We start from the raw sequence: 16,108 nt of genomic DNA, 5'->3' as shown, positions 1-16,108 counted from the left end.
TAGCTTGTAAGAGCTTCAGTTTCCCTGATGTTAGTTGAAAATATTTTTACACAACAAATAACCATCTGTTCCTTTTGGAACATATATGTATCACTAAAGAGTGCTTTTATCTACTACTTCCTATATAGTTCTGTAAACATCTGCATAGCATATACCACAAGTACGGCCCTACACTTTCCTATTTTATGTCAGTGCAATCTAGTATAAAGTAGGTCAGTGTTGATATGATAACTGAATGAAGAATACATAATCAAATTGAATCTAACATGACACACTCAGTATTTACTGGTCTATTGTGTGAGGGACTTTACAAATGGATTTAAGTTCAGTAACACAGCAACTTGCAACTAAATTTTAATAATGAATTCTTGGGGCCAGCGCCATGGCTCACTTGGTTAATTCTCTGCCTATGGCACCGGCATTCCATAAGGGTGCCGGGTTCTAGTCCCGGATGCTCCTCTTCCAGTCCAGTTCTCTGCTGCGGCCTGGGAAGGCAGTGGAGGATGGCCCAAGTGCTTGGGCCCCTGCACCTGCATGGGAGACCAGGAGGAAGCCCCTGGCTCCTGGCTTCAGATTGGCATAGTGTGCCAGCTGTAGCGGCCATTTGGGGGGGGGGGGGTGAACCAACAGAAGGAAGACCTTTCTCTCTGTCTCTCTCTCTCACCTGCCTGTCAAATAAAGGAAAAAAAATGAATTCTTAAAGATAGTTCAGTGATGTTTATCTGCCCAAGCCTGAAAAGGAGCTAACTCTTACTTTCTTTGTAACCACAGTATTTTTAACTGAAGCTATACTATTTATATACCAGGTGATTAAATGTAAATTACTCAGAATCCTCTGTCCTTCTGCCCTTAACAGCAATAACCTAGAGTGCTGCCCGATGCCCTTCTGAAGATCACCCAGCAGATGGATGAAGGTAAAGCAAAGGCCAGTGAGTTGGCAAAGCATCTACAGGAATTCATTCTTAAATGTTACCTGTTTTACTTCTTCCACTGCTTCTTCATATACACAAAACTAATTCAGGGTTGCAACAATCCTGCTGCCAGTATATCTATGTTCTAACTAACATTCAGCATAAGTTACAAGCTTGTTCTATTAATCGTCCTTCTATGTTTATGACTTATGCCCAAACAAGTAGTCCTGTGTGGCTGGCTTCTATCTTCCCAGCCCTGGGTCCCCATTCTCTTCAACAATGGACAAACTTTCCACGTGAAATTCCATGCCCTGGCATGACACTCGACTTCCCTGCTCAACCTCAGTTGCAGCCACCCTTTCACACGACATTTATCAAACTCACTGGGTGTTTTTGTGCCTCCGAACATTCACTCCAAATGCTGGCAGGTCTGGCTGCCTGTGCAGTTCAGGATGAAACACACCTGTTTGCTCCACAAAGCCCACTGCTACAACTCTTCTGTGAAGCTTTCCCAGAACCCACTACTGACCACCCCCACCGCCCTAGCCCAGCCCCTCAGAGGACAAGCTCCTCTCTGCACTGGCAAAACTTTTCTACAGATAATATGTTCATTGGCCCTCTCCCTTGTGAAGCTTTTTCAGACTCCGATATGCCAATTATGCCTGCATTGACGGCCCCATTTGGTCCCTGGGATGCACATAACACAGGAGCTGGCCTCATCTGTGTCTGTGTATCTAGCTCCCCTCTTAGACTCTAGGCTCCTTGAGAATATCACCTTATTCCTCACCACTTCCCCAGGGCCTACCTGAGGCACGGTAAGTGTGCAATGAATGTGTTTAAATTAATAAACAAAATAAAACTGCTTTCTGCCAAATCAGAAAAACTGTATACTGAGGATCCATTCAAGGAAGACAGACAAATGCCTCCTTAACATTCATGCAGAATCCTAGTCCTCAGTGATCGAACAGCAGCAAACCAAAGCGGACGGCGGCCGACTCAGGGCGGAGGATGCTGCTTGCAGAGATGGCAGGCTTCCAGCAAAGCGGGAAACAGGCCTTTAAACACTGAGCAATTTACTCACATTAACTCCAGGAAGCTTATTTGCACAGCAGTGCCTGGTGCTATAAAGGACACTGTTAGCATTCAGTAGGGTAAGCCCCAATAGAACTGCTTCCTCACCACCTCCACCTGTCACAAACACTGTGCATTTTAATATAGACATTTGCAAAGAGAATATTCAGCTAGGAAGGTAAAAGCTACATGTATTCTTAAAATCAGTTAATTGCATGAGTGATTAAATACATACAAATTTTAACATGAAGAACCTACAGCAGAATTAATGTGGCACAATATTAAAAATTATTTTACTGGGACTGGCACTGTGGCATAGCAGGTAAAGCCACTGCCTGTAGTGCCTGGCATCCCATATGGGCACCAGTTTGAGTCCTGGCTGCTCTACTTCATATTCAGCTCCCTGCTAATGTGCCTGGGAAAGCAGTGGAAGATGGCCCAAGTGCTTGGGCCCCTTTACCCATGTGGGAGACCAGGAAAAAGCTCCGGGCTCCTGGCTTCAATCTGGCCCAGCTTTAGACACTGTGGCCGTTTGGGGAGAGAATCAGCGAATAGAAGATGTCTCTGTCTCTCCCTCTTGCTCTGTAACTCTGTCTTTCAAATAAAATAAATAAATCTTAAAAAAAATTACTGTATACTGATTTGTCTAATCAACATCACAAGGAAGAATGCACCTGTATGGTACAACGTATATTAAAAAATCTATGTTCACATTTTTACTTTTTGATGGTATAAGTCAGAAACTGCAAAGTATAGAGGCTAGGATAAAAAGTCCTATTGTAAAAGCCGAAAAAGTGTAGCAGCAGGGACTTGAATTGGCACTCATAAGGGATGCTGGCATCACTGGTGGCAGTTTTATCCTCTACACCACAATGCTGGCCCCTGTTCTTACATTTTTACACTTCAAATTCTTCATATCATAGGGGCTGGCATTGTGGCATAGTAGGTTAAGCCACTGCCTGTGATACCGGAATCCCATATGGGCACTGGTTTGAGTTCCAGCTGCTCCACTTCAGATCCAGCTTCCTGCTAATGTGCCTGGGAAAGCAGTGGAAGATAACATAGGCCCTTGGGCCTCTGCAGCCATGTGGAAGATTTGGAGGAAGCTCCTGGCTCCTGCTTTCAGACTGGGCCAGCCCTGGCTGTTGCAACCATTTGGGGAGTGAACCAGCTGATGAAAGATCTCTCTTTCTCTTTCTTTCTCTTTCTCTTTCTCTTTCTGCCTCTCCCTCTCTTTCTGCAACTCTGCTTTTCAAATAAGTAAATAAACAAATCTTTAAAAATCTTCATATAATAACAGCTACATGCTATACAAAACATACACAATTCTTTCAGTTAGATGTGACATATGTAACATTGTTGCTATGGATTGGATAGTAGTTTGCATGTCCTCCTAAAGTCCCCTGTAAAATCATCTTGGTCCCCAACGTGCCTTCGGGAAGTTATTAGATTGGATTAGGTTGTTAGGGTTTGAGTGGAGTGCCAAGATTGAACATGGTGGTTTGACAAGGAGACACAGAGGCACGTGTGCTCCCTGTTGCCACGGGATTCTCTGCATGGCCTGGGGACCCTGCCAGAGGAGCGCAATCATCAGAAGCAGAACCAGTCTGGGACTGTGAACCTCCAGAACCAAGAGCTGAGATACACTCCTTCCATGAGGAGCAGCCTGCACTGGGTGTTTAGTTATCGTGATGGAAGCTGACTAACACATCTGTTGTTGAGTTGTAAAGCTTTTTGGCTCCTTTTGCTGCCTTCTTATAGGGAAAACACCTATACTTAACACAAATAATGGCCTTTATATTAAAAATAAAATTTACCAGTGAAAACGTGGCACAAAGATTCCTACTGGCTGAAAAGTGCATCTTCTGCCCTGTGTCAGAGGTTTCCTAACTCCATTTTGTAAAGTACATAATCATTGAGTAACAGAAATAAAAACACACATTCAACACATGCTGTGTCTTACTCATTTTTTAAGTTTTGAACAAAATGTCTCCAGACTCACTTTCAAATAGTTAGTTCTACTATATTTGTGGTTTTCTCAGAAAATAATTGATACTAATTAATTATAATTGAATTTCTGAGGAAGATTTCCATCAACACCCCACCTCGTTTTCTAAAAATATGTTACTGAAAATTATTCTGCATACTGTTGAAGGTTATTACCTGCAGATGGCTGGGAAACACTCCTGAAGACCTTTCTTTTTAACTAAAGATCCTTCAAGGCAGTACATAATGATGTCCATAACCTTTGGCAAAAAAGACATAGATCTAAAATTAATCTCAAGTAGATAATTTTCCAGAATTTAAAGGATTAACATTTGCCTATGAAAATTCTAAATAGTTTGACGTTAGTCTTTAGAGAGAGACAAGAGCAGTTTCAAATGTGCATAGGCTACGTGGTATCCTTTCTCTTACCTATAAAAACATTAAAGGGTAGTGTAATAAAGAGAACAGACTTGTTTATTTTAAGGTAAATGCAGACATATGTACAGTGTAACTAGCTTTTATTTAACAATACACATTTTGTTTTATTTATAATGAAAGATCTAGGAGAACATAATCTTTAAAAATTACTCTAACACAGAGCAATTCCACGTGAATGGTGAATAGACATAGCAATCATTTTGATTTTTGAGGAAATTTAATTAATGTCTCCAGAAATGGCACAAAAGTTAATTCATTTTAGTTCTCTCTCTCTCTTTCTTTCTCTCTCTCTCTCACACATACACACACACACACAGACTCACTCTCTCTCCCCTTCTGTCTCTATGTATGTTTTAGAGAAGCCATAAGTAAATACACTGATTAATATTACTGCAATAGATTATTTAATTCAGAATACTGATGCATCATTTGAAGTAGGATATTCTTACCTCCACAAGAAGATCCACAACATCTGTGGGCATCTTTTCAATTAGAATTTCAATGACTCTCAGGATTTCCCCTTTAGCTCGTGCAAGAGTTGTGGTGTGCATATTCTGTTGTGATTGGGTATTTGCTGCAAGAGCTGTATGTCTGTGCACCTGTGAAAACATTTCCATGCTGCAGATACGACTGACTGCTGACACACTTTTACATTTCTAGCCACTGGTTGATTTTTTGTTTTTCACTTACTAAAACAATAGAAAAAATAAATAATAAACAAATAGAAACCTATTGAGGTGAGTAAGGAAACACTTTTGGTTGCAGAAAAGTACCTAGTAAAATAAAAACTCAGAAAATATTGTTTAACAAAATTCTTTTAAGTTCCTGAGCATTATTTGAGGCCTAAATACAATTATTACTGCGATATTTTTAAAAAGAAACAAGCTGAAGATTTGTGAATTTGGTACTTTTAGGTACTGAGGTGTATAGCAGTTAGGAGATGCCCAGAAGTGTCAGATACAATCCCTACTCTCAAGTAATAATGGTAAATGATACAAATACAAAGGTACTTCAAAAAGTTCATGGAAAGTATAATTAAAAGATAAATTTGCTTTGGTGAAAAGATATAAATATTGAAAGCCATGCATATGGCTATAACACTGTGTCCAAGCCACTATTCTAGGCAATTTACCATCAAGTTGAGAAATCCAAATGAAATTGGATCCAAAAATTAGTACAAATCCAGTGTGATTTCTTTTTCCTATACAAAATGTAAGCTTTACAGTTCAGAGAAAAAAGAGCTGGCACTATACTGGTCACAGAATGGTGGATAGATGAGTTTCATATGGGACAGTGATAAAAGTCACAAGTAGTATTTTACTTAAAATATTGTATAGTTAAAAAGTGAAGTGGAGAATTTGTTTTTAAAAGGTATAAATATGGACTGTTACATTAAAATATTTTGAAAATTACCTTTCAGCCAGAAGCTGGAGCAAAATTAATCCAAAGCATGAATATTTTAAGAATTCATTTAAAAATACTCATATATTAATGGTACAGATTAGATTTAAAGACACTATTAATATAAGCACATATCAGATTAATGTATGGCTTAGTTAGTATATTCAATATTACTAGCTGTGTATACTCCACTGATAGGAAAAATGGATAAAAACATTTTTAAAAAATATCATGTAGGATCTCTGTCCTTAATGTGCTGTACATTGTGATTTAATGCTATAACTAGTACTCCAACAGTATTTTTCACTTTGTGTTGCTATGTGGGTGCAAACTGTTGAAATATTTACTTAATATATACTAAACTGATCTTCTGTATATAAAGAGAATTGGAAATGAATCTTGATGTGAATGGAAGGGGAGAGGGAGCGGGAAAGGGGAGGGTTGTGGGTGGGAGGGAAGTTATTGGGGAAGCCATTGTAATCCATAAGCTGTACTTTGGAAATTTATATTCATTAAATAAAAGTTTAAAAAAAATTTCCAAAGCTAATAAAACTATTCATCTAGATATACACACATGTTCCCAAACATTCACAAGACATACAAATCTATGTGTATTTTTGACATAATGGAATCTTACTATAAAACTGGGCACTTAAGAAAAGCACATATCCTTAGTCTACAGATTTATTTTAGACATGAATCCAAAGTCTTACAGCCTTGTATAAGCTACACAAACTGCCAGCAAGACCTTCCTTCCTTCTTCCCAGCTACCTCCACGTCACAGATATTTACAGCACTCTATTAGGGATGGCTCTGGGGCACACCCAGGACCAGTAGGTTTCAGGTTATCAGGGTAGACTTAGAGGTATTTATTTTGTGTTTTAAAAATCCATCATTGCTACAGGAAAAATAACTCAGAGCCATTCCCTAGGGACATGGAATCTGCATATTATTCATGCAGAAATGGGACAAACCTTTAAAAAAATTTCGGAGCTTATCATCCTTTCCTTTTTCTCCCACTACTAAGACCTACAGCAGAGATCCTATAATTGGTTCATTGTTCTTTACTAGTTTTTCAGTTAGATGTGGGCAATTAGTTAGAACACTAAGAATGTGGGAATCAATCGGCATTCAAGTCTTTATCTGTGACATGTAATAGGAAAAACAATTAGCAAGTTTATGACTTACATTTTTTGTGTACAGTTGGTGAGCCAGGGCTAAATAAGTTTGGTTTTTACTACAAGTAGGTACTTAGACTTGAAAAAAAAAGTGAACACCTTTACTATAATAGCTTAATTGACATGGGCCTGCTATATTTCAGATTGAAAAATTATTGTCAAAGATTTACAAGTGGTATAAATGGATACAAAAGTAGGAGTAATGAATGCACACAAACACAATGTGTGTTCATTTCATTACTGAACTACTACACAAACATATGTGTGTTCATTTCATTACTGAATACACACAAACACATGTGTGTTCATTTCATTACTGAATTACTAACTTGGATTTTTCTAAACTACAACCCACTGGAAGGATTACTTGTGGATATGGCCATGAGGCTTGCATATCAAATAATGCCTCTGCATGAGAAGATGGAGCACACTGAGAAGTTCCACTCACCTCTTTGGCTATGGTAGTGATGAAGGCGGGTGGTCTGGCAGTGGCAATGAGCGAGAGGGCATGCCTCGCAGAGCGGGCGGAGTCAGCTGCTGGGCTCAGAGGCAGCCCCATTGTGATGCTAAACAGGGATCAGAAAAAAAGGAAAAGAGAAAAGAAGCATTAGAAATATAGACTGAAAAGATTAGACACAGCTTATAATGTCAGTTCAAGGTCAATGGGAGCACTCAAACAGTTAGAATATAATGGACTTGCAACAATGAGCAGTGATTAGGAGTCAGGGTGTTCTGGCATCAAATACAAAATCGAATAATTAACCGTGAAGATTGAAAACAGTATGTGCATCTGTCCAAAGTGTTAAAAACGCCTTGTTAACAAATTATCAAGAACTAGTACTGAATACATATCACAAAGCTCAGAAAACGGTAAGAAGAAATATCATGCTGGCTATCTTCAAATTTTGTCCTAAAAAAAGTTAAAGGTAATAATTTATTTAAAGGCCAGGTTTGTTTTCAGTTTAAAATATCTTCAGTGCTGCTAGCTTAGTTTTAGGACCAATCTACTAATCAGCAAGCTCAGCCAATACCTCTTTAGTATTGGTGCAAAAATTATATTAACTGACACTAATTCCCTTTATATAAAGAAGAAACAATATGACATTGTTCAGCCTATATATAAGACTATACACACAATGAAAAAATCTTTCCAAACTGTGAGAATTGGGATGTGATGCTACATTTATTCCACACCTCTAATGCAGATAGATAAAAAACTGGTTTCTAAGGTTTCTTTTTATTATGTGTGTGTGTGTGTGTGTATATATATATATATATATATCACTATAAAAGTATTAAGACTATCAATTAAAATGTAGCATGTGGTTTGCATATTAGATGTATACAAAGATCATTTTGTTACTTAGTACAGGATCTATAGTTTCTCTAGCTAAATAATTTTATATTTATATAAAGATACATTAAGATTTATCCTATTCCAATCAAATAGATCTATGCACTTCATGTTAAACTACTATGCTTACTCAAATTTCTCAAATAGTTTACAGGTATCTCTATACTTGATCTAAGAATTACTGTTTTAACTTTTAGTTGAAAACAAAGATGTATAATATAGGTATTCTCATCACTGTTAAGGAAGGTAAACTGATTATAGAAAATTCTGCTTATAATTGTTTTGTGACTTTAACTGCTTAAACCATTCACTGATAATATGATTTTCTTTTTTCAGATTGAAGGTAGATGCAAAGCTGGAAGTCTGAATAAAGGAGTACAGAGATTCTTCCTTTGATGTTTACTACTGAAAAGAAAGATGTGAGCTGAGAGAACAAACACATGTATCAAACTATCAACACACACAATGCACTGATGAGCACTTCTCTACCCAAGGAAGATGCCTGGGCCCTTGAGTCCTAGGAGGTACTGGGAAGAGGTGGTCCGCTTCTTTCCTGGACTGCACTTTATCATTGCAAATTCAGCAAAAGAAATGCTTACAATGTGAGTATTGCTATGGCTGTAGTGCTTACTAATTACTGTAAAATTTAGGTTACTGGTGTATATTCATATTTTAAGTGAAACTCAAAAGCTAATGAAACTTTTTAGATACTGTGCTGTTGCCTTTTTTTTTTTTTTTTTTTATCAATGTGCATGCACAGGGGTTGGTGATATTGAAAGACTGAAACAAACCAAGATGGTATGTTAATTGAATATTCTGAACACACCTGAATCAAATTTCACAAGATCAATAAAATCAGAGAATGTTGGAGCTGGAAAGGATTCCCAGGCAACATTTCTGACAAGCAGTCAGCAAAGGAAAAGGAATATCTATTTCCTGGGCAGCCTATCTCACATCTGGAAGGCACGATTCAGAGGAAAAAGAACTGGACAGAAAATCTAAGGTCTAGGGCTAAAGCCAGACTTCTCCTGTGTTGTGTTTTCCTGTGATGCCCTCTGGCATCTGCCCCCAGAACATCGCTGTGAAGTAAGTGATACAAGTACTTCACAAATGAGAACTGAGGTCTAGAGAAGTTCACCGATGTGCTGAGATAGTACTGTACTGCAGAGCCCCCAGTCCCCCATGGGTGGTTTTGCATTCTGTAGTTTGTTACCAGCAGTCAACTGTGGTCCAAAATTATTACATGAAAAATTGCCGGAATAAACAATGTAAGTTTTACATTTGCACGCCATTGTGAATAGCATGATGAAATCTGACACCATCCCTATCCATCCCACCCAGACCTGAATTATCTCTTTGTCCAGCATAGCTATGTAGCTGTCTGGGTTATCAGATTGAATGTCACAGTTTCCCAGTGCTTATGTTCCAGCAACCCTTACCTAATAGCCAAACTCTACTTCACCATGCCTACGTCACTCACCATACTTCCTCATCACACAGACCACCAGATAACCTTACATCACAAGGAGAAGGAGAGTATAGTATAAAAAGATATTTTGAGATAGAAGGAGAGATATTATATTTATATAAGTTTTACTATGGTACATTGCTGTAATTGTTGTATTTTGTTATTAGTTGCTGTTAATCTACTGTATCTTATTTAGAAATTAAACTTTATCATAGGAAGAAATACAGTACATCAGTATATAAGTTTTGGTATTACCCCTGGTTTCAGGCATGCACTGGGGAATTTGGAACAGATCCCTTGCAGAGAGGTGGGCTGGGGGGCACCTATGATAATGTCTTTCATGATAGCTACCTTTAGATAAAATAAAAGGAAAAGGATATGACAATATTGTGGTTAACTAAACTAATTAATTAGTATCATGACTAAACTCAGTGGTGCTGGAAAAATAGCTAGACTGTATCCCTCAGAAAGGTACTCACAAATGTGTTGTAGTACTTGGACTTAAACAGTTCTATTCAATATTGATGTGATGTGAAAGGAGATATAGGATGCATGGCTAACAGTTGGTTGGCTAGAAAGTAGTAAGGGAGAACAACTAAACTGGGGTCACATAACTGGGACAAAAAGTCCTCAGAAAGACACAAGAAGTGTCACATGTGCTGCTTTTACTGATGGGAGGTAGGTGTAAGACTACTGAATGGAGCTTGTGAATTGAAGATTATGTCTCAAACAGAAACATGGATAGTGGGTGATGCAGCTGCTGAAAGACTGGGGCCGAGTGCCAAGAAACAATGAGAGGCACGGTGCTATTCTGGCTGTCCTCTGTGGCTCTGGGTGCCTGCCCACCCTCCTCAAGAAGGTGCTGCTTACTAGCTAGTGCTTCAGGGCCTGGCTCCTGCAGGACAGGACTCACAGCATCCTCCTGAGTCCAGAGAAGTCCAGTCCACTCCGAGCTATGTGCTGCTGGGACCTCCTGCAGTTGGAAAGCAGAGCTCTACTCATAGAAACAGGATCCTAGCAAACTTGGCCCTACTTCTAAGTTCTTGCTTCGCCCCCATCCCTGTCCTTTACCTGGAGGAGAAAAGCTTAGCAGAAGCTTGGGGTAGGAGAGAGAGAGATGAACATAAATGTGTGTGCGGCTGAGGTGGGGTGGTGGCTGACACACTTTCAAGGCTCATGCCCTGGTGACAAGCGAACATGTCACCTTACCCTTATGCTGTGGTCTACAGCCATCCTAGGTTGAATAAGCATAATGTCTATGAAATGGGCACATTAAAAAATTAATCCACTGTGTTGATGGGAAGATTAAAAGAGGTAACAGATGCAAAAAACATCCAATCTTGTCCCTGGCCTATAAAACATGTATAATGGATGCTTCTTCTGATCAAAGATGTCTTTCACAAAGTGAAAGGCAAATGAAATCAACTAACAGCAGGATATTGGCTTCAACTTAAAGACATCACCATACATCGCCTTTCCTCCATCTCAGCACAAAGCTTTGTAAATTTGGGGAGATCAGCAAGAAAAATGGTGCAGGGTGGCAGGGTCTGGAAGGGAAGCTGTAGGCTAATGGAGAAGGCAGTGTACCAAAGACGTGTAAATACACTGACTTCTGTGAGCAGCAGAAGCTGGGAAATCCCAGCATCTGACAGAGGCATCAGTGTGTACCTCTGAGGGGCTCCCTGCAAGGGTATTTGGCAGTCTGCGTGCAGGACTGCAGGACAAGGACAAATGGACTGCCCTGAGGTCAGGGTTCTGTAGTGGCATGGAGGTACCCAGATTACCAAAGTGGGAGGGTTAAGAGTGTGAAGGCAGAAAGCCCACGAAGGCATAAGGTATCAGGAAAGCACGACCATGAGTAATCTTCCAAAATCTTGAACTTCATTTTATGGTTACCCTGCTAAGAAACCGCCAGTGGCTCCCTAACACTCCTTCTTTTCTTTTTGTTTTTTAAGATTTATTTATTTGAAAGAGAGAGAGAGAGAGAGAGAGAGAGAGGGAGAGACAGAGACAGAGAGATCTTCCATCTACTGGCTTACTCAACAGAGGGCCACAATGGCCAGGACCAGGCCAGGCCAAAGCCAGGAGCTTCTTCTGGATCTCCCATGTGGATAGCAGGGGCCCAAGCATTTGGGCTGTTTTCTGCTGCCTTTCCCAGGCCATTAGCAGGGAGCTGTATCAGAAGTAGAGCATCAAAGACATGAACCAGCACCCATGAGTGATGCCAATGGTGCAAGGAAGCAGTTTTACCCACTACACCATAATACTGGCCCTGTCCCTAACACTTCTAAGAAAAATCCTTGGGGCTGGCACTGTGGTGCAGTGGGTTAAAGCCCTGGCCTGAAGCGCAGGCATCCCATATGGGTGCCGGTTTGAGACCTGGCTGCTCCACTTCTGATCTAGCTCTCTGCTATGGCTGGGAAAGCAGTACAAGATGGCCCAAGTCTTTGGGCCCCTGCACCCGCATGAGAGACCCAGAAGAAACTCCTGGCTCCTGGCTTTGGATCGGCGCAGCTCCAGCCACTGCGGCCAGTTGTGGCCAGATGGGGAGTAAAGCAGCGGATGGAAGATCTCTCTCTCTCTCTCTCTCTCTCTCTCTCTCTATCTCTGCCTCTCCCCTCTCTGTGTAACTCTGACTTTCAAATAAATAAATAAATCTTAAAAAAAAAAAAGAGAGAGAGAGAGAGAATCCTAAACTCCTTTACTTAAGATTCTAAACCTTGGGGCCAGCATTGTGGTGCAGTGGGTTAAACTGCTACCTGTTATGCCTTCATACCACATTGGAGTGCTGGTTCAAGTCCCTGCTGCTGTGCTTCCAATCCAGCTCCCTGCTAATGTACCTGAGAAGGCAGCAGAAAATGGCACAAGTACTTGGGCCCCTGACACCCATGTGGGAGACTCAGATGGAGTTTCTGACTCTTGGCTTCGGCCTGACCCCGTCTTGGCTGTTGTAGCATTTGGAGAGTGAGCCAGCAGAGGGAAGATTTCTCTCTATCTCTTTCTCTGTAACTGCCTTTCAAATAACTAAATAAATCTTCAAAAAGTATATATTCTAAGCCTTCCATAATGTAATCGCACTAATTTTCAGCTCAGTCTTTTCAACACAGATGTCCGTGAGGGCATGTTAATTCCAAAGGTGGCCCAATATATTGCTAATGCTTCTCTCCCCTTTTCCTAACTGGCACATTCACTTCCTACCCCTCTGTTCAACTCCTGCCTTCCCTATCTGATATTCCACAACTGCTAGAGCACCCATTTGCTTCCTACAGAAACAAAAACATCCAGCATCGAAACCCATGTATTCTGGGCCCTTAGTACTAAATCACATCCTGCCAGGCCTCAGGAATAGGTTTGTATTGTAAACTCAGTGCAGGTTGAGGAGATACCTTCTAGTCCCACGGATCTCCCCAAGGTACTTAGTACAGCTCTTGGTCATAGTGGTAGCTCAGTAGTTACATACAAAATAAAGTTGGCTTAGCAAATGCAGCAGGAGCACCCCCCCCCCCCAAAATCACTTAAGGCAGTTACTGGACTGAATTGGCCAGGCAATGAAGTTAAAGTAATTGATCTGGTAGTCCCAACAGACGGAGTGTAATTCTACATGCAGTTATCTTTAAAGTCATGAGTGCATTGTGTGTGTGATACATTTTAATGTAGAATTCCATTTGAATGAAGCAGGACCATACTACCTAAGGTTTGAAAGTAAAGGGATGTTTGTCTTATTCTGGAATCTGCATTTGAATAGGGAACTCACTCTTCTGATCCTTCATCTCTGGCTGTAATACAGAACAGGTGCTACACAAACTCACAGGTTGGACATTTGGTTTCAGTCTTTACTGTAAAAACAAGGGACAAGACAGATCCCGTATTTCACTCAGCATTTCAGTACACACACCCATTATGAAATGCTAGGGACAATGGACAGTTAAATGTAACCATCTGAAATTGTCATATGTTACCATCAGTCAGATTAAGGACACTATAAGGACATATTTGAGAGAAAAGCTTTTAAACTATCATTGAATAGCACGCAAGTTTTGGCCAACAGTAACAGGGCACTGAACAGTCCCCATAAAAAACAAAGATGACTAGAATTATCATGAAAAGGAACACTTAATTTTACAGCACTTAGGATTTCCATCTGACCCCTTCCTGGTGAAAAAAAAGTGACAGTGTTTGTTCTCAGTTTAGTAAGTATCTTCAACTTCTCTCTGTCAAGTGGGACCTTAACTGTACAAGTGCGTAGCCCAAAGGGGCACTGAGTATTAAGGTGGAAATTTCTTTTCCAAGTATGTTGCATACATTACAGTGAGTAAAAACCAGGCTAATGTGATTTACATATACAGTTTTCCTCAAGTTATAAATTCTCTACTAAAAGTAAATAACATGGGAATAGAAAAGCAGTTTAAATACAGAATCTTAAAGCATCTCAGTGTTTGCATGAGGTGCTCCTTTCTCCACACCAAAAAATATGGTTGAGATTTGAGAATTGCTATTAGAACAGAGTAGGCATTGTGGTACAGTGAATTAAGCAGTTACTTGGGACTCCTGCCAGTTCAAGTCCTGGTTATTCCACTTCCAATCAGTTTCTATTTTTCCCACAATTTTTTTTTTTTTTTTGGACAGGCAGAGTGGATAGTGAGAGAGACAGAGAGAAAGGTCTTCCTTTTTGCTGTTGGTTCACCCTCCAATGGCCGCTGCGGCCGGCGCATCTCGCTGATCCGAAGGCAGGAGCCAGGTGCTTCTCCTGGTCTCCCATGCGGGTGCAGGGCCCAAGCACTTGGGCCATCCTCCACTGCCTTCCCGGGCCATAGCAGAGAGCTGGCCTGGAAGAGGGGCAACCGGGATAGAATCCGGAGCCCCAACCGGGACTAGAACCCGGTGTGCCGGCGCCACAAGGCGGAGGATTAGCCTGTTAAGCCATGGCGTCAGCCTATTTTTCCCACAATTAGCTCGGGGATGGCTCAAAATTTGTACCAGCAGCCTATGCTCATTCATGTAAAAAATTCATCAGGTAAGATTCTACTTGAGGATCCCTGCCACACAAAGGGTGGCACAGGCATTTGTTGTGAGAGCTGCATGGGAGCTGGGAGACCTTAGTGACGCTCTTAGTGGGAGAGTACTAGTGTGGCCTCAGTTTAATCTCTCTAAGCATTATTTTTACTTAATAGCATACTAGGGCATTGGACCCAATGTTATACAAGGAGATTTTCATTCCTAAAATTCCATGACTTTATTAAATATTTTTTGCAGGCAAATTACTTACCATATGCTACAAATAAATAAGAATAGACACACTACATGGCCCAAATACTCAAAGAGTGTGCTGGTTCTTAAATAAGGCTTTTAATTTCTAGCAGTTACCAAATCCTTTATCAAGATGATCGCATTAATTATATTAAATAGTCTGAGAATTCTGAGTTGACCACTTTTATGAACTTTTAATAAGTTGGTTTAATTCTATGGGTGTTAAGGTTTTGAATGCAAGATGGCATAACGTTAGGAGCTTCGGTTTTTGGAGTTAGGTACACCTGGGTTTGGATTCTATTTTATTCACTGACTATAATGGACCTGTGGATGGAGGGTAGCATCTCTCTAAGATTTTTTTTTTTAACCACTAATTCAAAACAGGAGCAATCAGGCCCATTTTTTAGGCTTCACCCTCATTAAATGAGCTTGCTTATGTGGCACACAGTACCAAAGTTCATGGAAAGCCAGCATTCAACAGCAAGACAGCATCCTGCACCTGCAGATCCCTGCACTGGGCCAGGGAGTGGCAAATGCTAAAAGCAAAAACAAAACAGGAAACTTTCTGAGACCTGTCTTTCTAAAGTAAGAGGTCAAACTAAACCATCTTCTCTGACCCTAATTCTATTCCCCAGATGTAACTGGAAGGAGATGATGTTAGTTATAAATGGGAGCATGCTAGTTTAAGTTCTGCAAGGAATTCATGAGTAATATTATGAAAAACAATATTTACTTTCTTTCTCGGATGTTGTTAAGGCACCATTCAACACCTTCTGGGCAAGCTTTCCTGCCACCAGCCTTCTGAATATCCGTGTCTTCCCTTTCTCACCTAGTAATCACTCAAAGGAAAGATTCAAATGAGACTCCTCCCCACACTCCTTCCAGTTACCCAACTGGCTGTGAGCCTTGTCACCACGCCTGGAATGCCCAGCCCATGCGCTCTCCCCTGCACTTTGTGCTGCAGGTATCTCTTTCCTGTAGAGCTGTAAATGCTTGGCAGACAGAATCTTTGTTTGATTCAACTTCATAACTACAGATAATATTTAAGATTGTC

The 16,108-nt window shown here is 40.5% G+C and overlaps 1 protein-coding gene across 1 annotated transcript in view; it reads right to left on the bottom strand.

The window, feature by feature from the left end:
* Positions 1 to 16,108, bottom strand: part of WDR7 (WD repeat domain 7) — a 376,393-nt gene that overhangs the window by 91,440 nt on the left and 268,845 nt on the right. The window contains exons 22-24 of the mRNA XM_062201720.1: positions 7,434 to 7,551; positions 4,856 to 5,005; positions 4,146 to 4,228 (exon numbers count right to left, since the gene is read on the bottom strand). Coding sequence (XP_062057704.1) covers positions 4,146 to 4,228; positions 4,856 to 5,005; positions 7,434 to 7,551 — 351 coding nt within the window. The remainder of the gene's footprint in view (positions 1 to 4,145; positions 4,229 to 4,855; positions 5,006 to 7,433; positions 7,552 to 16,108) is intronic.

This window comes from Lepus europaeus, chromosome 9, assembly GCF_033115175.1.
Source record: "Lepus europaeus isolate LE1 chromosome 9, mLepTim1.pri, whole genome shotgun sequence".
Taxonomy (NCBI): domain Eukaryota; kingdom Metazoa; phylum Chordata; class Mammalia; order Lagomorpha; family Leporidae; genus Lepus; species Lepus europaeus.
This window is presented reverse-complemented; position numbering and strand designations above follow the sequence as displayed.